The sequence below is a fragment of the Fusarium subglutinans genome (assembly GCF_013396075.1).
Source record: "Fusarium subglutinans strain NRRL 66333 chromosome Unknown NRRL66333_c0000399, whole genome shotgun sequence".
Lineage (NCBI taxonomy): Eukaryota > Fungi > Ascomycota > Sordariomycetes > Hypocreales > Nectriaceae > Fusarium > Fusarium subglutinans.
In genome coordinates this window covers 1-19,166 of record NW_023502462.1, presented here as the reverse complement: position 1 = coordinate 19,166, position 19,166 = coordinate 1, and the positions used below count along the sequence as shown (strand labels likewise).

General features: G+C 47.9%; 3 protein-coding genes across 3 annotated transcripts; 2 read left to right on the top strand and 1 right to left on the bottom strand.

Annotated features, from left to right (window-relative positions):
• Positions 1-5,526: 5,526 nt before the first annotated feature.
• On the top strand, positions 5,527-6,324 carry FSUBG_13798 (uncharacterized protein; the record flags this gene model as incomplete). Its single annotated transcript, XM_036678726.1, has 1 exon — positions 5,527-6,324. The coding sequence occupies one exon, from the start codon at positions 5,527-5,529 to the stop codon at positions 6,322-6,324; it is 798 nt and encodes a 265-aa protein (XP_036530740.1).
• A 1,627-nt stretch (positions 6,325-7,951) lies between these two features.
• FSUBG_13797 (DNA polymerase epsilon subunit D) lies at positions 7,952-9,109 on the top strand (the record flags this gene model as incomplete). The annotated part of the gene is made up of 4 exons (XM_036678725.1): positions 7,952-8,230; positions 8,341-8,474; positions 8,528-8,646; positions 8,727-9,109. The coding sequence occupies 4 exons, from the start codon at positions 7,952-7,954 to the stop codon at positions 9,107-9,109; spliced, it is 915 nt and encodes a 304-aa protein (XP_036530739.1).
• A 1,456-nt stretch (positions 9,110-10,565) lies between these two features.
• FSUBG_13796 (nuclear localization NPL6) lies at positions 10,566-12,921 on the bottom strand (the record flags this gene model as incomplete). The annotated part of the gene is made up of 3 exons (XM_036678724.1): positions 10,566-12,259; positions 12,514-12,594; positions 12,855-12,921. The coding sequence occupies 3 exons, from the start codon at positions 12,919-12,921 to the stop codon at positions 10,566-10,568; spliced, it is 1,842 nt and encodes a 613-aa protein (XP_036530738.1).
• Positions 12,922-19,166: the final 6,245 nt, after the last annotated feature.

Sequence of the window (19,166 nt, the reverse complement as noted above, 5' to 3'; positions counted from 1 at the left end):
AGAGGCTTGGCAGGAGCTCCATGATCCATCAAAGCTGAATTACGGTGGTGGTACTCCGTAGCCTCATCGAAACCTTAGTACGGTATGCTTGCCCGTTAGCTTTTACACAGTTAATAAGTAGTAAGTGGCCGTAGGTTGTTGTCAAGCTGAGGAACGCGCTGAAGCAGCTGGGGCTCGTCCTGCCTCTAGATTCTATTTCTGAAGAAGCGGTGTATCCTGTAGGAGCTTTTAATGCAAAGAAGCTCACCAACATCCTTCAGACCTGAACCAGGCGTACCCCTGTTTGCCCTCTCCACACTTGAAGTGGACATGGACAGGGATCTAAAGGCATAATGGTTCATCATAAACCCCCCCAAGCATCCGATCTCAATACTGGCCATCAAGTAAGTGGCATTGCTCAGCCTCTCAGGTCATGAGGCAACAAACTCCGTAACAGCGACATGCGTATTTGGTCAACAGTTGGGTGCGATGCACCTTCAAGTTTGCTTGACGTCGCTTTCGACTGACTGACTGACTCAATGTGCAATTGATGCTCTCTGAGGAGTGGAGAGCAGTTGGCCAGAGCTAGAAGAATTGAGTTGCGGGAGAAAGCGAAGCCGATCAATTAATTAATTGCCTGATGATAAGTCAGACTCTTCAAAAAAGGTGTTGCGCTAGAAGGAAGAATCACCCTCTGAGACCGGCACGGGACAGAAGAGGGTTAGTAGCAGAGGATTACGGTCAAAGAAAAAGGGAGAGAGAGAGACTAACCACAAGATCTGAATGTGTGCCGTCCCGCTGATAGGCTCTTCCCGCCCGTTAATCACGGTATGGTTTCGCTTGGCTTCTCGGAGGCCATGGCTCACTCGGGTTAAGCGAACGCTTGGACTTCTGGCGGTTTGTTTCGTTTTCCCTTTCTTTTGTCTGGCTCAGTTAGAGATGCCTTATGCATCACCATCGCGATCGCGATACTCAGTCTATGCTCTGTATATAAGACACATAGATAATTGTATGTATGTATTGTTACGAATGAGCTGGACGGCGCCAAGTAAAGGGGCCCTGAACCATATGTCACGGAGTATCCCTGCCAAACGCCATTGTCGACAGACTGAGCCTGCTGTACGAGACGATATAGCGGTCTGTATCAAGAAAATGCTCACTATCCAGCTAGCGCATATGGTGCCGACACAAGAAGCGGAGGTGGACCAGGTCCGAGGTGGAGTTATCTAGGGATATTGGAAGTTGTTTGTTCAGCTGCAGTAGTGGCGTGATCCGGTCAGGAACCAGGAACAAGCAAAGTCAGGCACAGACAGGAACAGACTTAGAAACCCGCAAATTCCGAAAGAGCCTCAAAGCGAAGATACGGTTGTCGTTATGTGCTCAAAGCCTTTTCCTTTATCTTGGCGTGTGTTGCTTTCTGACGAGCGCAACGAGATACTGATTTGCTATTACGGCTCAGGCTGAGTGCCGTCTTGGTTTTGTTTCAATACCTTGCGGTGGTCCACAACCGGGACATGATAGAACTTGGCCTTGAGGCGGTGACGGCCGCGACGGCGAAGAGTTCAAGAATCGGAGCCCTCAAAGTCTCAGGCCTTCTTATTAAGTTCGTGTTTCAATCGTTTGATCTGACCGTTGAATGCTAATTAGACTAGATGATTAGATTCATTGTGTGCCTTCAGTCCAACACGTAATGACGGATGGCTTTAAGAGGGTTGGTCAGTACATACTGGCGGCAGGGGGGTTCGATAGGGGCCTGGAAGCTTTCCACGTTGACAGCCGAATGGTGAAGATGATAGGCCCGTTTATTGTTCGACGGCTCACCAGCTAGCCTGCCTAAACAGGAAAGCTTGTGCCGGACAGATCGATATCCGTCCAAGAAGGTAACAATCGCTTAAAGTTCTAGGCCAAGAATGCTCGATAGGATTTCATGGTGCATCCCGATTTGGCATCTTGTACGGTGGCAGCTCGATCGAAGGGATGATTACTGAAGCAAGGACAAAATGCAACAGCGTCCTCGTCTTTCCAGCAAGACCTGACGCTGTTCGCCATAGATAGCACGTATTATTGATGAGGATGACCGACTGACAGTTTGCAGGTCGATAGCAAAGTAAAGCTTGTCGGACAGCAGAATAAGAATACGCACTACAAAATAAGCAACGTTATCCGTAAACTTAATGAGCGACGACTCTGTGCCTAGGTAGCCAACAGATAATGCCGTCCTTTAAAAACGATCTCGGCGCATGGCTTGATATCTCCGCGAGCGAAGGAAGGGTACTTGTCTGCTGCAGGCGTTTCAGCGCCGTTGGCCAGGTTCTGGCTATGTAGAGGCTTGGGATGCAGTGAAGTGATAAATTCCAATGATTTTACACGGGTACTTCATGTTCCGTCCAAGTCCGATTTTTGATAGGCAAGGCGTTAATTCGCCGGCCGGGTCGATTTGTCTCGGTCCACCTGAAGTGACTTGTCATGCCGAATGAGCCATGATAAGAACATTGTATGGTGACAATGATTGACAACGTACTACAAAGAAACGGTTCGTGGAAGAAACGGCATAATTCTCTAGGGCACAACAATTATCAGCTGCTGCCGACTTCACATGAAAGAAGGCCGCACGTATTCGTGAACCTATTTTTGCTGAGTCGCTATCCCTCATATTAGTGCGATCGGTGAAAGGAGATCGTGGGGAGCTATTGAGTGCGAATAACCTGATTATCGCGCGTCCCCATTCTAGACCGCATCGTCGAACAGGCAAGACGAGACGTGACAAAGTGAGACATGGGCTTCATGATGGCAGATGAAAGACAACGAGCCTGATTTAATCTCAGCACATTCCAGCCGGGTCAGGCGAGGCCGCGTTTTCTAGGACATCGGCATCCTTGCAAGTAGCCATCTGCTCCCTTGCAACCCATGCCATCCTACCAGCGTGACCGCACCATTACTTTGTGTGAGTAGAGCGAGTGGTGACATCCCATCGATCGTTGATGCCCATCTCTGGAATCGTGGAAGGGGAATTAACCGAGGGGCCCGAGCCGTTTTTTGTCTTTGCTTTTTGTGTGCTTTGATGGGATGTCTAGGATGTGTCTACTATGGACTGGCTTGAGTGGTGAGTGGTGAGTGAGGTCTGCAAGCAACAGGTTTTTGTCACATATCCCTTGCTGAAAGGCGCAGATGTATGTTCTGCTCAGCTCAGCTGCATGCTTGTCTTAGACCCTTGGCAAGACCGGACTAGTCTGTGCCCGTGATGTTAGACGAAGAGAGAGGCGGGTTGATGATTATGTGAGGGGTTCAACCAAGAGGAGGTGAGGCTCCAAATCCGGGGGATCCTGGCATATGTCGACGACGGTGAGTTTTGAATGCAAGTCTGAGGTTGGTGATGTGTGAAGCATGATGGAAAAAGGGATGAGACATGAGGTCGGTATTATGTGAGGGTTGTTGGGATTCGGTTTGCTACCTATTGCCTCGTAGGTGGTAGATCAAGAGATTTCAGGGAAGGAACTATTTTCAGCAACTGCCAGGAACAGATTTGGCGTAGAAACCTAATGTGCAAGTACAGTAAGTGGTACATCAGTTCCTGCTGCTTTATCTCTACAAAGTAAATTGGAATTTATGAGGGTTCTACGCAAGTCTCCCCTATAAGAGTGTTCTTGATATAAGGTGCCTTAGTCCCTTGGATACTAGTTCATTAGAATTGGGGTGCCTTAATAGCACATGAAGCTATCTCAGGCTGTTGAAATAGGTAATTACTGTTCTGTGGTTCTGAGAGATGCCCATCATTGTCATCCATTCTCCGTAGATACACGGTAATCAGTAATCACTGAATTGAGCTGCTCACTCACCACACTCACCACTCATGACCCCTGTGTGCTCCAGTAGATCGTATGCACAGAGAATAGGGACTGTTCGTCCCTGAGTGTGCCACGTTCATGATGCTCCTCCAACCCATCAACGCCATGGCGCTAGAGTCCATCAATATCCCCTGTCTCCTGCCCCTCAGGTCCGGACGACCGACTCCAACTAGAATAGTCAGTTCCCTCTGGGGCCTGGCCTAAAAAACTGCGTGGCCCTAAAACGTCCTGAACCGTGCGGGGGGGGGGGGGGGGGAGATGGGTATCCACTGTGTCTTCAGTGAATAAACTGACACATGATGAGGGACAAAAAAGATTGTGCGACGCAAGGCACGAGTCGAGTCGGATTGGTTGTGCGGGAATTTTCAGTTTCAACTGGTTCAGGCACAGACTTGGAGGACGATTCAGATTGGCTGCGTCTTGTTTCCTGTTTCTCCATACATTGACACTTTAATGTGAGTGAGGTCTTTGTCTCTTTGCGACTCTTGAACAATGCAATGCAATGCAGGGCATTTCTCAACCAACCCTGCAGGTTGACGAAAAGAGATGCAACTCTGCTGGCTGTAATTAGAAGTCGACCTCTTGATCGATAATACTGTAGACCAGACCTCTTTGGTGGTTTGTAGACCAGGGTTTCATGTATCAGCAGCTCAGAGCCTAGTCTCACCCCCTATCCACTCACTATCCACCATAGTCCACACCCACTCGAGTGAGCCTTCACACCCTAGGGGAGGAAAGAATACTCAGGACCTTGATCCTAAGTGACAAAATGACTTAGGTAACTTAGGATAAATTTAGGGTAACTTTTACTAAGTTTAGGATATCCTTTGCTAAGTTTATTTTTGATACCCTATATCCAGGTCTAAGTTTTCTTGCCCCCCGAGGACACCTCCTGTCTCTCACCATCTCGCATGTCTCTCATATCTTGTTCTTATTCTTGACTAGCTAGGTACATACATGCTGTACAGCACGTTTTTCTTAGTAAAGACTAACATCTGGCGTTGCATGCTCGCTGGCCATGACGATCCTAGACCTCCATCCTCACTCTCCCCCATGTACGTTAGTCTACACACCCTTTCCCACTCTTTGAAACCCCCAGTCTGTATATAGCTTCAACTGCCCCCCAATTCACATTCTGATCTCTTGACCTTCGTCCTGCCTGTGTCTTATACAGGGCCTTTGAGTTCCTGGTCGATATACCTTCACCTATACTCCTCTCATCTCATCCCATCTCTACCGACGTCCCACCCAACGTCAATACCTTGGGATTGACTTATACCGACTGTCGAATCGAGTTTCAATCGAACCGAGTGAATTCAATTTCACTTGATCCGATTATCACCAAAGCTCAATCTCGAGTAGTCGCTTGATTGTTAGTGAACATTGCCCGTTTAATATATGCCTGTTACATCGATGATATAGGTAGTGGTCGGTGCATTGATATGCATGGACACCACCCATCATCTCACATCTCATCCAGTTTATACTGTACATACAAATGATCTAGTACAATAACTAACTGTCTCCTAGTTGACCTGAACTCGGAAGTGTATACTATATCTTCCAAGCTCAACATTCGCTCACCTTCTCTTCTTTCCACCATACCTTTGGTCAACATTGGAGTGACTATACTAGTACTTGTCAACCTCACTACGCCTCCCTCTGAAGTCTTCACATACAGACACAGAATGGAGATATAACCATGAAGGACTCACACCTCCAAGCTCTCATCATTGTCCTCGCGACCGTGGTTCCCGTCACCGCCATCACCGCAGTCGGATGTTTCCTCTACCGCCGCAACCGCCAACGTCGATTTCTCTTCATGAACAGAGGCATCACCCCCATCGGCGACGAGGAAATTGAGTCGTGGAAAAAGGACAGGAACCAAGAAAAGACACGCATCATCGAGGCTGCAAACAACGAAGCCAATGAACTAGAGCGACAACTCCAGCATCAGAGACAGAAGAGCACATCGTTTAGTTCCATTCGCAAACCTCCGAGTGTTATTGTCTACGATCGTCCTCATCCCCGAGTCTCTGAGGAACTCTCACCACGCTCACTTCACCACAAGCACAGCATCGATGCCCCTTCAACCCCAGTCGTTGCCCGTGCTCCCAATTCTCGTCCCGGTCTGACTGATGAGGCCGTCCAGGGTGAAGATGCCTTCATCCCACCTGTGAAGCGTCAACCTTCACGATTAGCCAAGCTCCCCCCCTCTGCTCGCCACAGTCGAACTCGCAGCAGCCGCAGCAGCACTATGAGCGCAGTATCACCCCGTGATCCCTGGCACGGTCACTATCCCGATGCCTTCTTCGGCGCTCGCAGTTCCAGCGAATACCTGCCCAGAGCAAATCGGTCATTAGATATTCGACGACAGCACCAGCGAATGCACTCCATGTCAAACATGAACCGACTCTCATTCGACGACGAAGTCTTCCTGGGAGGTCTCTCACCGCGACCTTTGATCCGCAAATCAGAGATTGGCAGGGCCATCGGCTGAGCCAGAAGAATCTGACGATACTGTCACTGAGAACCAATACAATACGACATGCGTACCCCTGTATCGTTGATTACCATCCCGAGCCGTATCAAGAAACGGTTTCCGTGACGGCTTGTTTCAACCCCCGTCAAACCCCATCAACACCCCAGTCACAGTCAAAATTGGCGGGGCCGAGATCATTTTTGACCCATTTCTAGAAGGACTAGACTATCTGGTCCATAGAAACATTGCCATTCCATTGCCGCTGTCACTCGGAGGCAATTCGATCGTGATAGGCTCCTCGGCATTAACCTGAAGATATTGCTTCATCTCGTTAATGACCAAGAGATTCGGCTTTATTACCGCTCGACGCAACTCTACCCCAAGCCTCGACCTCAAACACACCCACTTACATTCTCTTCACGAATACGCAAGAACCCACTGTCCTTTTCCATCTTCGCTTCTCACTCCTCTCCTAGAAGAGGCAGTAACCATGAGACCGGTTGAGTCCGCCTCATTTTACCCTTGGCATTTGGACGCCGAGGGGACCATGATTTTATGCGCTGGCGTCTATGCCCGGCTGGAACGCGGAGGATTTTGTGTGCATTTTAATGACGGATATACCCCAGACTTTCCTTTATTATTTTCTTTTTATGTTATCATGACCAAGCGAGCAAGTGATATGAACGGATACAAGACAGCCCGTTTCATACGAAGCAGATGATGTCCACGGCTGACTCGAGCCTGGCGACGAGAGTTCTCCTATAAGATACGGAGCTGGACAGACAAATAAGTCCTTGGCACTATCACTCACGTGCCGAACACCTATACGAAAGCTATATATATGTATAGGTATATATAGATATGCACTCCAATTTCAACAGATTGACAACAAACCCTCCCTTCGTGTTTACTTAAACCCTTGCTTGAATCTTGGGCGCATCGGACTGATAGACGAAGTGATTCCACTGACGCAATCAAGATGAACAAGATTAAACTTTAGATCGACACAGTTAGCCTTGTACCCGTCATGTTCTAAAAACGTCTTTATATGAAGTTTAATTGATATACCATTGGCTTTACTTTGCATAGGTAGGTAGAATCGCACTCTGTTCCTAAGGTAGCAGCCCTGTTCCACTAAGAAACCACTTAACGCGTCCCTAGCCACTCACGGCGGGGCACATGTCGCGTCCAGCCACATCCCGTCTCAATCCCATTTGGCGCGTTCACTAAACTTGCTCTCAACCTCAGTCCAAGTTCACTTGTGCTCTCACTAAATTTCAAGCCAACAACGAATTATCTTGGTCAGGATCTACAGCGTCCGCAAGCATCGAGATTGAGTTCTTGCAGCGTAAACGAATCTTGACCAACAAAGTAGGGACCAGTACTAACCTCGACATTCCTTGCTCTCCAATATCCGACTTGAGACCATCACCAGAAAGGGGTTCAGAAGAGAGTGACCAAGTGGTCGTCATATCAGAGGTACTCCCTCTGATACTCGTCAAGTACAATAAGGAGACAACATTGCTGTTCGACCAAAGCATCCCTTTGCCTCATCTCAACTTTATACCTGGGTAGCAAGATCTGCACAGCCACATCTAAAGCATCTCTTCCTAGCATCAACATACTATTCTCACCATCATTGACAATGCCACCTCGCAAGTCTAGCTCGCGAAAGAGCGACACTTCAACTGCACGATTTGTCCCGATGGATGATGTGTCACCCTTGGAGCAAAGTCCAGCACCCGCTCCGACACATGACAACGATTCCATGGCCACACAAGTACCTGCTGCACCAGCACCAGCACCGCAAGCTGCCAGTGAGACTGCTGTTACAGAAGCTGAAGCGGACACTTCTATGACTCAGAATCCAGACAAGAAGGATAAGGACAAGGATAAAGAGCATAAGGAACACATTACAATCGAGGTAAGCTCAAGAACAGCAACCCACACCCCTCCCAATCACCGAGTGTCCAAATCTATCCACAAGGGACGCTTGGAACCAATGACTGACTGACTGACTGATTCGAACAATAGGACTTGACCCTCCCAAAGTCTATAATAACGCGTCTGTCCAAGGGTGTTCTACCCCCCAACACACAGATCCAGGCCAATGCCATCATGGCTCTAAGCCAGAGCACCACAGTATTTATCAATTACCTAGCGTCTCAGTGCGTGAAGTCTCCTTCTCCCCCGCAAGAGAAAATCACTAATTGCGAGTTAGCGCCAATGAAAACACCGTCAATGCAGGCAAAAAGACAATCTCCCCTGCAGATGTCTTCAAGGCTCTTGAGGAGACCGAGTTCGCGTTCCTCAAGGAACCTCTCGAAGCTGAATTTTCCAGTATGTCTCTTTATGGCCCCTGCCGTGTCTTTTGGTGCGTGACAGTTTGTATATTACAAGATTGCTAATACCCTACCCAGAGTTCAACGCTATCCAGACTGAAAAGCGCACATCTTACCGTCAAAAAGTCCGCGCCAAAAAGTCAGACGGGCCAGACACTGACATGCCAGACACCTCTAACATAGAAGCCGACACAGACACAACAGCTGTCTCAACAGGCCCTCTAGCTAAGCGCCCCCGTGTAGAGCCTGGAAATGCAGAGGCAGAGGAGGATGCCGTGACGGAGGATGAGGTTGAGATCCCCGAAGATTCAGAGGACGACGAAGTCGAAGAAGAGGAGGAGGAGGAGGAGGAGGAGGAGGAGGAGGCAGAAGCTAGTGGCGATGATACCCAGGATGCCCTTGAGCTCAAGGAAGGGAAAGAGGAGAGAGACGAGGCATTGGATGGGGATGAGAGTGATTAGAAAAAAAAAAGTAGTTAGCCATCCGGCCTAGGGGCTGGATGAACGACTCTGGTGTTCATGGTGCCACTGTCACACAATTTATTGACACGATAATCTAGTTTACTTTCCTCCAGTTGCCTTGCTTGTACCTACACGGCTGAGCGGGTATGATAATTTCTACTGTAGTTTGTTGTACAGTTGAAACCTAAATCTCAACTGTCGTACTACGCACCTTGTCAACACCCTCCAGACACTCCGCATTCCTTACCCTCTCACAAGATAAGCCCCGTTGCGAATACTGTCCCGGCGGAAACATCCCGGCGGGTGTTACCGTGCTGTCACTTCAAATGTAGTACACAGGCTCTAAATATTGGGCGGCAACATCCCAGGCTGCCCGATTCGCTGGGCCGGGTCAAAACATGCTGTCGTGGCTGTGTATTGCATGAACAGACACGAACAGCAAGTCGAGTCTGGGTTCGTTGCACAGCTTCGATACTGATTGACATGAGCCTCAGCTCATGGTGCTAAGAACATCACGACGCAACAAGATTAATCAAGACCCTAAACATCTCATCAAGCATCATCATTATTTACGCAGCAAGCAAAGCCGCAAAGTACCCCAGGTAAGACTATAGTATAGACATGAACTATCAAATCTGAGCCAACAATCAAATCCTCAGTATGTCACCCAGTTGGTATCACACCCCTCTCGAGTGACACTCACATGTCGCACATGTATACACACGCGTCACGACTGGTACGTTGTACCCCAGGAAGAAAGAAATGTTTAAAAAGGACGAATCGAAGAGTGACGTGGTATCAAAATGAAAGCCTAATAGATGTATGCCTCGCCAACACAAATAGTATCCAGCGACAACGCACAGACGAGTCGCAGTGGAAAACTCATCCGCAGTACCACCAGAACAACCAAATCAAACGAAACCAATAATCTGCGCAAATAACATCAGAGTAAGCCCATATACCTGCATCCAACAGAATGGCCCGGTAAACATATAACAACAACAAAACAATAGCAGCAGGGCATGTTACCCCCGTGAATGTACCTAACCAGACTTACTACCGCATCAAAACCCACAAATAGAAGAAGAAAAAATAGAATAAAAATCAACAATCATGTGTCCCTGTCCTGTCCGACTCCTCTATCCCAGCCAGTCCAAATACTATTAGCAATTCTTCAAGCCAGGAGGCCCCTCGAGATGCACATAGCCCCTCCACTCATCAGCATACCTGGAGACCCAGGAGGGAGGAAATCAGACCAAGAAGATAGCCGTCTTCTGGTTCAAGTCGTATGTAAACCCAGTATAGGCCAAGAAAGAAATAAGAGAAATCAAAAGAGAAAATGGGAGAAAAAACACAAACAAACCACACTATCAGATTGGATTTCTCAACGGAAGCAGGTGAGACCGTGGGCTATAATCATTCCATCGTTTCGCATCAGCAGCTGGTGTTTACAAAATTATTGAGGCTGCTGGCCTGGAGTCCACCACTGCTGTGCTGGTGAATGCTGGCCAGACCAGCCTTGAGAGACTGATGGTCCACCAGCGCCACCTTGAGGCATGTATTGGCGAGGCGTTTGATCTGCAGGATACATGCTTTGACCCGCACCATATTGCATACCAGCCATGCCGGGGAACTGCATACTTTGCATCTGGCCCGAGCTCCCTTGACGGAGATGCGAAGGTGACTGCGACGGGTGAGGTGCTTGGGACTGAGCAGTATAGCTGCCGTAGCCATGCTGGGGCGCCTGTGGAGTCTGCGGCCACATCTGACCCGACTGGTAGTTGTAACCAGGCGTTCCCTGTGACATGGAGCCCCCTGTACCGGGAAGTGTTGGTCTGATCGATTGCGTGGGTGATTGAGCCATACCCCTCATGGGCGCTTGACTGAGACTGCTCTGCGCGCTGATTGACTGGGAGTAGGGCGCAGTGGTCATCATCATTTGAGGGCTCTGAGTGGAAACCAATCCAGGCTGCTGCGACATGGCCGTAGCCGTGGTATGAGGTGAGTGTGAAGGCCTGCTGGTCGCCGTGTTGGAACTGTCGGCCGAGGCCACAGGCTGCTGGGTCAGATTGGAGGGGGGCTGCTCATGTGGGCGTCGCCAAACGCCTTGGAGGTAGTCGTTGCGCATATCCCGCTGCTGGTTAACTGACCTATTGAAATCTGCGGCATGATGGGCCTGGGCGTTAAGCTCCCCGAGGGGCGAAGGACGGGTCTGGTCTTGGTAAGCAGGGCCGGTGATCTCCTGACGAGGTCCACCTTTGAGAATTCCGGAATAATCGCGCGGCCGGGAGTCGCTTAGGTCTGATCCTAGTGTCAATCCGGGCATTCTTGTCGTGGTTCCGGGTGGTGGTCCGATCATACCTGGTTGAACGAGGTGCGGCTGCGGGGGGCCGGGGAACGGTCCTGGGTTGTTGCTATACACAATCTCTGGATGGGGACCAGCTAACAAGACGTTGTTCTGCTGGGCCTCGGCCGCCTCTCTTGCCTTCGTAGCACCGGGGCGCTTCTCACCGGCAAGGTCAGCCTCGGTGAATCCCTGTTTCCGGGCCTTGGTTTCCCAATAGTCATCGCGAACTCTGCGGCCATTGACAATCACACGGCTTCCAAACTGTCGGAACATGGACCTGGCGGTGACGATGGCAATCTGCCTGGATCGATATGAGAAGGGGAGGATTTCTTGCCCAACCAGATCATCCTTTTCGGCCTGGCTTGCGATGATCTTGTACAGAGACCTGTTCTTGTTGAATAAGAGGTACGAATCACGGTAACCCAAAACCCTAGCACATTCGGTAGCCAACATGAACAATTTATCCCCGCGGTTAGGTACCAAGAATGTTCGGCACTTGTATTCACGTCCTCCGTTGAGCGTGCCGTTAAGCTGGACTTTCTTCTCTCCAAACTCATCGATTTCGCGGGGAATATACTCATCTCCAGTCGGATTGAGCTGGTCGGTCGTGTGGTCTCGCACAGTGGGCAGAGCCTTCAGCGTTGACTTTGTCGGAGTGGTCTTCGGGGGCATCTGTGTCTGCGGCGTATAGGCAGGGCTCGTTTGTGGCAGCGCTGAGCCTTGAGATTGGGGAGTCTGCGGCGGAGGAATAGTCTGAGGAAGGGTCGAGCCCCCCGCCTGCCCGGGAGCCTCAGAAATGCTCCCTGTTGATCGTTTATTCATCGGTCTTGCCTTCTTTCGAAGTGGTTTTGTATCACCTGCAGGTTGCAAGATAGGTCAGCACGTTCTCTCACCAGTTGCATTTTTGAGCCCCCAAATACTGCAGCGAAATACGACATAAAGCATATGAGCAAAAACAGCAATTGAAAAGGAATCGCAATTGATCGCCGTGTCTGGCGCAAGGTAGTCGGGTGCCGAAATGAGTAAAGTAGCGGCGGAGTACTAATCGCCGACATACCGTCATCGCCAAGCTGCGGCGCGTCGTAAACTCCAGGAGAATGACTGCGCTTGAGTGGGCGTTGGGGTTGTTGCGTCAGACCTATGACTAGAGAAGGCTGATTAGTATTTTGAACCTTGAATTGAATTGAAGGTGGTAACGAGTGCCGCCACCTATTTCACACTTGAATCCCCCTGTCGCAGGGCGCGAAAGTTGTAGTGCGGGGCAAATGGATTCATCATGGAGTTTGATCGCAAGTGATATTATCACTTGTACGTATGGATGGCATGATGTAAGAATGGAGGAAGGTTTGTGGAGGATATACAATCACGAAAAGAAAAGAATAGAGTTATAAAACTTACCAGGTGAGCTGAGCGCAGCTGGATTGATTGTCGCATTATCAGCGCTGGTTTGCTGAGCGGAGTACATCACAGAGCTACCGAGCCAGCGGGGGATGGGCGAAGTTGCGACCACGGGAAAGCGATGGCGACGTGTCCAGAGATGTTTGGACTGACGAGTTGAAGGGTTGGAGAAGATGCAGAAACGAGGCAACGCCAGTCGCACGTGGTTGGCAGCCAGAAAGAGGCGCGTCGTTGAGCGTGAATGGCGAATTGTAGATATATGGCGAGCTTAAAGTGGGAAGCCTGCCTGGCCTTGTGATGTGCGATTTGGCCTGCCAGGCCTTGGCTCGAAGGGGAGAGTCAAGCGCAGGCCGGGGCATAGACTCCAGCCGGAAGTTGAGCCAAACCGAGACAAGATCGTAGTAATCCAGACACTGGTCGCGGCAGCGGCGGGACAGGTGTGCGAAGAAGCAAAAACGACAAACAAGACAGAATGAGACGAAACAAGGCGCAGAAAGCAAGAATGCAAAGATGTACGCAGAATGAAAACTATGGCAGGATTTACCTTTGTCTGGTGATAGAGGGATATGAAATATAGACGCGGAATCGTGTTGTGCGACAAATGCGACAACGACGTCAAAGAGGCTCACGGATGAATCTCAATGAGCAGATCAGCCAGCGTATGCGCGCGCAAGTAAAACCAACGAACGGTCGCGTAACGACAAGAATATCAACAGAGCTCTGAAGATTCCAAGATACGCGTCAAACAAAGTGATTGATAGATTGTCAACAGGATGGTTAGACGATGCGATGGAGCGGGTGTATGCGTGTGTGATGGCGGAAAGCTGATGGTGGATGGATGGGTTAATGATGAACGATGGGATGGTGGCAGGTGGAGGAGGGGGACGGGACTGCGCGCTGAGTCTTAATGGGGTGGGAGGGAAGGTGCAGTAGTAGTGCGAGCAGCTAAGGTAGCAACTACAGTGAAATCTGGGAATCAGTCGCACTTGCAGTGGCGATTTGAGACCAGGAAGCTAAGGTAAGAAAAACCACTCTTGGGAGGCAGGAGCATGCCCGAGCAGGAAGGAACCAATCAATAGCCCCTGAAATGGCTCCAGTAGAAAGAATCCACAAAACAAGGACCGGGGATATCAAGACCAAGACCCAAGAGTGAGAATCAGAATCAAAAACCAGAACCGAATCCTTGGAGGTTCAAGCCGGAGGAAGTGGAGGGTGAGGAGGCGGCGGCGCAGCGGGGGGTGTAAGCAACGGTGAGTGACTCTTAATTAGGGTCTCTAACACGGGTGATTGCGCGCCAGTGATACTGTAGCGTAGGTAGCGTAAGGTAGTATGAGATAATGCGACAGAGGAGGCGCGCGTGGATGTGGAGAAGAAACGAGTCTGAAGCGTTCAAAGCGGAGATCGTCTAGCGCATGGTTGTATCAAGTATCAACCTGGAGTCGAGTGTGGTTCAAATCCAATGTTAATGCGCTGCGATGCGATCGCTGCGCTTTGAAATGACGAGTGCGCTTTTCAAACAGAACGAACGAACGAACGAATAACGTGTGGCGCGTGTTAGGTAAGAAGCGTTGATAATGCGACAAAGGGAGAAACAATATTCGCAATCAACGATATGACATGCCGCGACTGGAGTGACAAAAACGTTTTGATAGCGGACAGGGCAAAGTTCAACTTGCTGCGCTCTGTCGACGCTGTACAAGTTGCGCGTGTTGCGCGCGTGAGCTGTGCTTCTTGAGATTCAAATTCAAGTTGATTAGGATGGACAATTTAAGGGGAGGGGGATTTTACTCCCGGGTGCTTTAGAATGCTGTACGAGGTGGTGATGGGTGATATGATGAGGGGAATCCTGATAAGGCAGAGTGAAACGAGGCAGTTGGTCGTGTAGCGACAACAGGTCGACAAGATGGTGATGGTGCCGACGATGTTTAATCACCGTATTGCCAGTCTGGACGAGTTGATTATTTGATAGACGGACGAACAGACAGACAGATGGATGGTTTATTGTAGGTGCGGATGGCATCCGTCTTCGGTACAGACCAGCAGTGGAGGAGGAGGGAGGGAGGTAGGGAGGAGGAGGACGATGAAGAGGGAGTGGGACAAAGAGGGCTGCTGGGATATCAAAGAAGATGGAAAGGGTTTACCGTTGGAAAGACGGTGCGATCGAGGGAGACGGATGACGAAAAATGGTTGGTTGAGATGGCGCAAGCCTGGGGGAGGAGGGGATGTGAGTGGAGAGCTAAGCCAAGGCATGGACAAGAACAAGGGTCGACGAACAGGGGAACAAAAACCCTGGTTGGCTATCGTTAGGAAATGGTGTGTATATATAAGATGTAAGACAAGACACAGTGAGGATGATGATGAGGAGACGACCAAGCGGAGGCGGAGGCGAGTTTTGAGCAGTAAAGATAATGATTATGGTGAACGAAACTATCGTCGAAGGACGTGACAGAATGCGGTGTAGACGGTTCTGGCGGGAGAAGCAGCGCAATATCAAGAGGTGTGTTTCCCAGATAAGAAACTGTTGACGGTGAGCAGACTTGACAGGATAGCCAAACCGAGACTGCTCAACTTCCTAGCACAGTCACGAACGTGCATCAGTTTCCCCGCCTCATCAGCATCATTGAGACCTTTAGCTCAGCTTCGGTTATAGCTCAGCGCCTCCCTAGCCAGTCTCTCAAGTAGTGAGATGTCACTGGGCAAGGTTGCTATTGAGCTTGCAGATAGAAGGCAAAACCCAATTCAGAATACACCGTAACGGCTAAAGCCTACTGGCTCTAGTAGGCTCAAGTCAACGGCTTGGGTGTCATTGGCTGTCAGCATCTCGTAACGCTTCAATGTGTCTGCTGGATATACCTACATACGCAGCTTGATATTGATGAAGTTTTGATACTTTGGTCTGTCCCAGCAGGCGCATGCCTCCTCTATCATAGGCTAGTGGTTCCTCAAAGTCTCCTGGCCAGGACTTGATTCTGCACCTCACAATGAAAGCCGAGTTGCGGTCTTTTGGCAGATTCCTTTGTGACAGATCCGTCCATGCACTAGGCAGGCTCCTAGCTTTGAGATGGACCTAGACTCTCGAATGGGATAAGGCCAAATCTCCGCATGCCTGTGTATTTTCCTGTCATTGACCCAAGTCTGCACAGAGATAAGTCAAACTGATTAGCTCCGTTCTCCTGACCGAAGAATTCGACATAGCATCAGTGATCCATCAGTTTGCTCAGTACCGAGTTAGTTCGTCTAGCAAGACTCGAGTCTCGAGATAGACGGTTGGATATGGATATGGAGATCCTCGCCAGCCTCTGATCCGCTATACTGGGTCTGATTGTCGCACCGTGCTCTGTGTGGTCCCATTCCTTGTGACGGGTGTGTGGGTATGCCGCTCACTCCATGCTCTATGCTCCGTGCTCCATGCACGCAAGCGCCCTTTGTCGCCCTAGCCTCCAATGTCTGCCTGTCGCTTGTCCTGTGGACGCCGTCACGATGCTAACTGCATGCAGATGCCATTACATGGCTAGCAGTTCTGCCTCCAACGACATGAAACGTTGTTGCGTTGCTGCGCCGCAGACCTTGATTAACATTTTGATTTCTCATCGTACAGTTAATAATAACTCTCTTCTCATATCCGTGTATGTGACTTGTTTGGGCGAGCTTCCAGTTGTTTTATCTGCACAGAGCTCTACTCTTGCGGTGCAAGACAAACAATACGGCAAACCCTAGGCATTTAGTTATTCATGACACTGAAGCATCCCAGCACCCGACCAGCTGTGTCGTGAACCATTAGTTCGGTCAGTCTGGGCTTAACACGGTATCAACATGCCCACCGAGGTGCCAGTCGAGACAGGATGGGAAACACTTTGATACCGTCTTGCTTCCTGTGTCTCACCTTTTTTTGGCCCGTGATATCTTGTCTCATATCGTGTGCAATTATCACCTTGTTTGACCCACATCGCATTTCTTCCGCGAGAAGGTCTCACCTTAGCATCATGTAAGAAAAGTCCATTAGGCTATCTGCTGCCTTCATTCTCGTCATTCGAGACGTGAATCTTGTTTCTTCCAGCCTTCGTGAGAAACGAAGAGACGTCATAAAGTCGCACTCATGTTGCATTCCCTTGCTTGCTCATCGTTATTGCACTCTACTCTAGCCTTGCACTCTGTTCCTCGACTGCTGATCAAGAATACGGCCCAGCTTGACAGCAACTCAAGGACAGATCCGCGAGAGCTGCACAGCATTGGAGGGACCTGGTCAACTTGATCAGTGGCAGCTCATCGAGCAATACCAGATGATGTAATAGTGTACTCAAGATCCGGAAACACGATCTCCCACGACGGTATCCGTATTTCGTAATGAGCCAAACGAGTCGAGGTTCCTTACACGCCTCGAAAAGCTCCAGCAAGAATAGAAAATACACCGCGAAGTGATCAAGACACCATTAATTCTCAGTCAGCCATTTAGATGGAACCCACCTCTATGCAATAACGTTGCAGGTCTCCAACGTACCGTTGCAAAAGGCTCCAGATGTCTGGGACGCCAACCGAGTCGATCAATCGTGACCCCAGAACCATGATCCGTTCCACCGTTGTCCATTCAAACTCCCTTGTCCCTGCCATGCCTCTGATGTAACCGCTTCTGCTTGATAAAGCGCTCTCTGCAGAGCGTCCCAAGAGCTCGTGAATGCGTTTAAGATACTGTAAGAACTCACCGCCCAGCAGGCTGCTAAGAAATGCATTCCCAGATCCGGATAGTTAGTAGTCACATGGAGGGAGCCTCGGGAAGCTATGGCAGAGGGAGGGAGGTGCGGGAACGATCGCCCCAAGACCCCAGACCACACCAATTCATGTCCCCAGCCAGCCCAGCCCAGCCTAACCAACCCAGCCCAACCCACGATCCTCGTTCACTGTCCATCCCCGCACGCACACAGTTCCCGCTATGTGGCTCTCCTCCCTTCATGGACAATGTACGGAGGTTAGGCCGAAAAGTCTTTGCCCGATCGGCAATAACCCCTGTAAACCCTAATAGGGGTTTACTGCTAAATTTATTAGTAATCTTCCCTAAGTAATTTTCTTACTATTTCTTTCCCTCTTAATACTAAAAAATACTAACTAATAATATTACTACTTAGGCTTTAGTAGTAATATTAAAAGTACTTACTAAAGGAAAGAAAACCTTTTAAAAGATTAAGTTAATAATAATAATTTCTAGGTATATAGTTAACTTAATATATATTAAGGCAATTAAGAAAGGCTTTAAGCCTAATAAGTAGCCTTTATAGATTATTAACTCTTTAGTTAAAGATAGTTAGTACTTAAGGTAGCCTTTAAAGTATATAAAGGAAAATTAAAACCTAATTATTACTAAAGTTAGTAAAGATTAATTTAGTAGGAAAAAGATTATTACTAATATTACTAGTAAGCTTAGCTTTTAAGGAATTAAAATCTTTAAGTTAATAGTAAAAAAAATCCTTAAAGCTATAAAATATAAAAAAATAAAGCTAATTAAAAAGCTTAAATTAACTATAGTAATAAAGAAAAAAAGACTTAACTAGTATATTACTTACTATAATTAGACTTTAGAAAATTAAAAGGCAGTAATTTAATTTAATAAGACTTTTATTATCTTTCTTTACTACTAAGGTAGTTATTATATTTAAAGGAAATTTAATAAGTACTATATAGCTATATTTATAAGCGTTAAAAAGGTAGTACTAAATTTATATTTTAAGGCAGTTTTATTTATAATAAAAAAGGTCCTTTTTACTATTAAAGTACTAAGACTTTAGTAAAAAAGAAAAAAGCTACTATAGCTTTAAAGGCAATAAATAAAAAGCTTAAGTAATGTGTAATAATTGTAGCCTCCTGAATAGCAGGCTATAGTTATTCCAGGTCTTGGTATTTATCCTAAAACACTAAGACCTACCTTAGAATTAATTTTATATCCCCTTCTAAATACTATTATATACCTTTATATATATAATTTAGTATTATTAAGCTAATTATAAAGAAGTAGTAAGAGCTTAAAAATAGTATAAAAAGGTTAAAGCTTTATAACTTACCTAGCTAGTAGCCTATATAAAAATAGAAAAAGGAAACTAAAAAGCTTATAAAAGGCTTAAAAGGAAAAATTAATTAATTAGTAATAATATTATTAAGTTATTTTTATTTTACTACTACTTCCTTTTATAAAGAAATATATAAAAAAGAGGCCTAATATAGTTATTTAAGAAGATTAAGCTCTTACTTATACTTATTATATATAGTAAACTTTATATAATTTATATAAAGTTTAATACCTTTTTTAATATTTAAATTTACCTA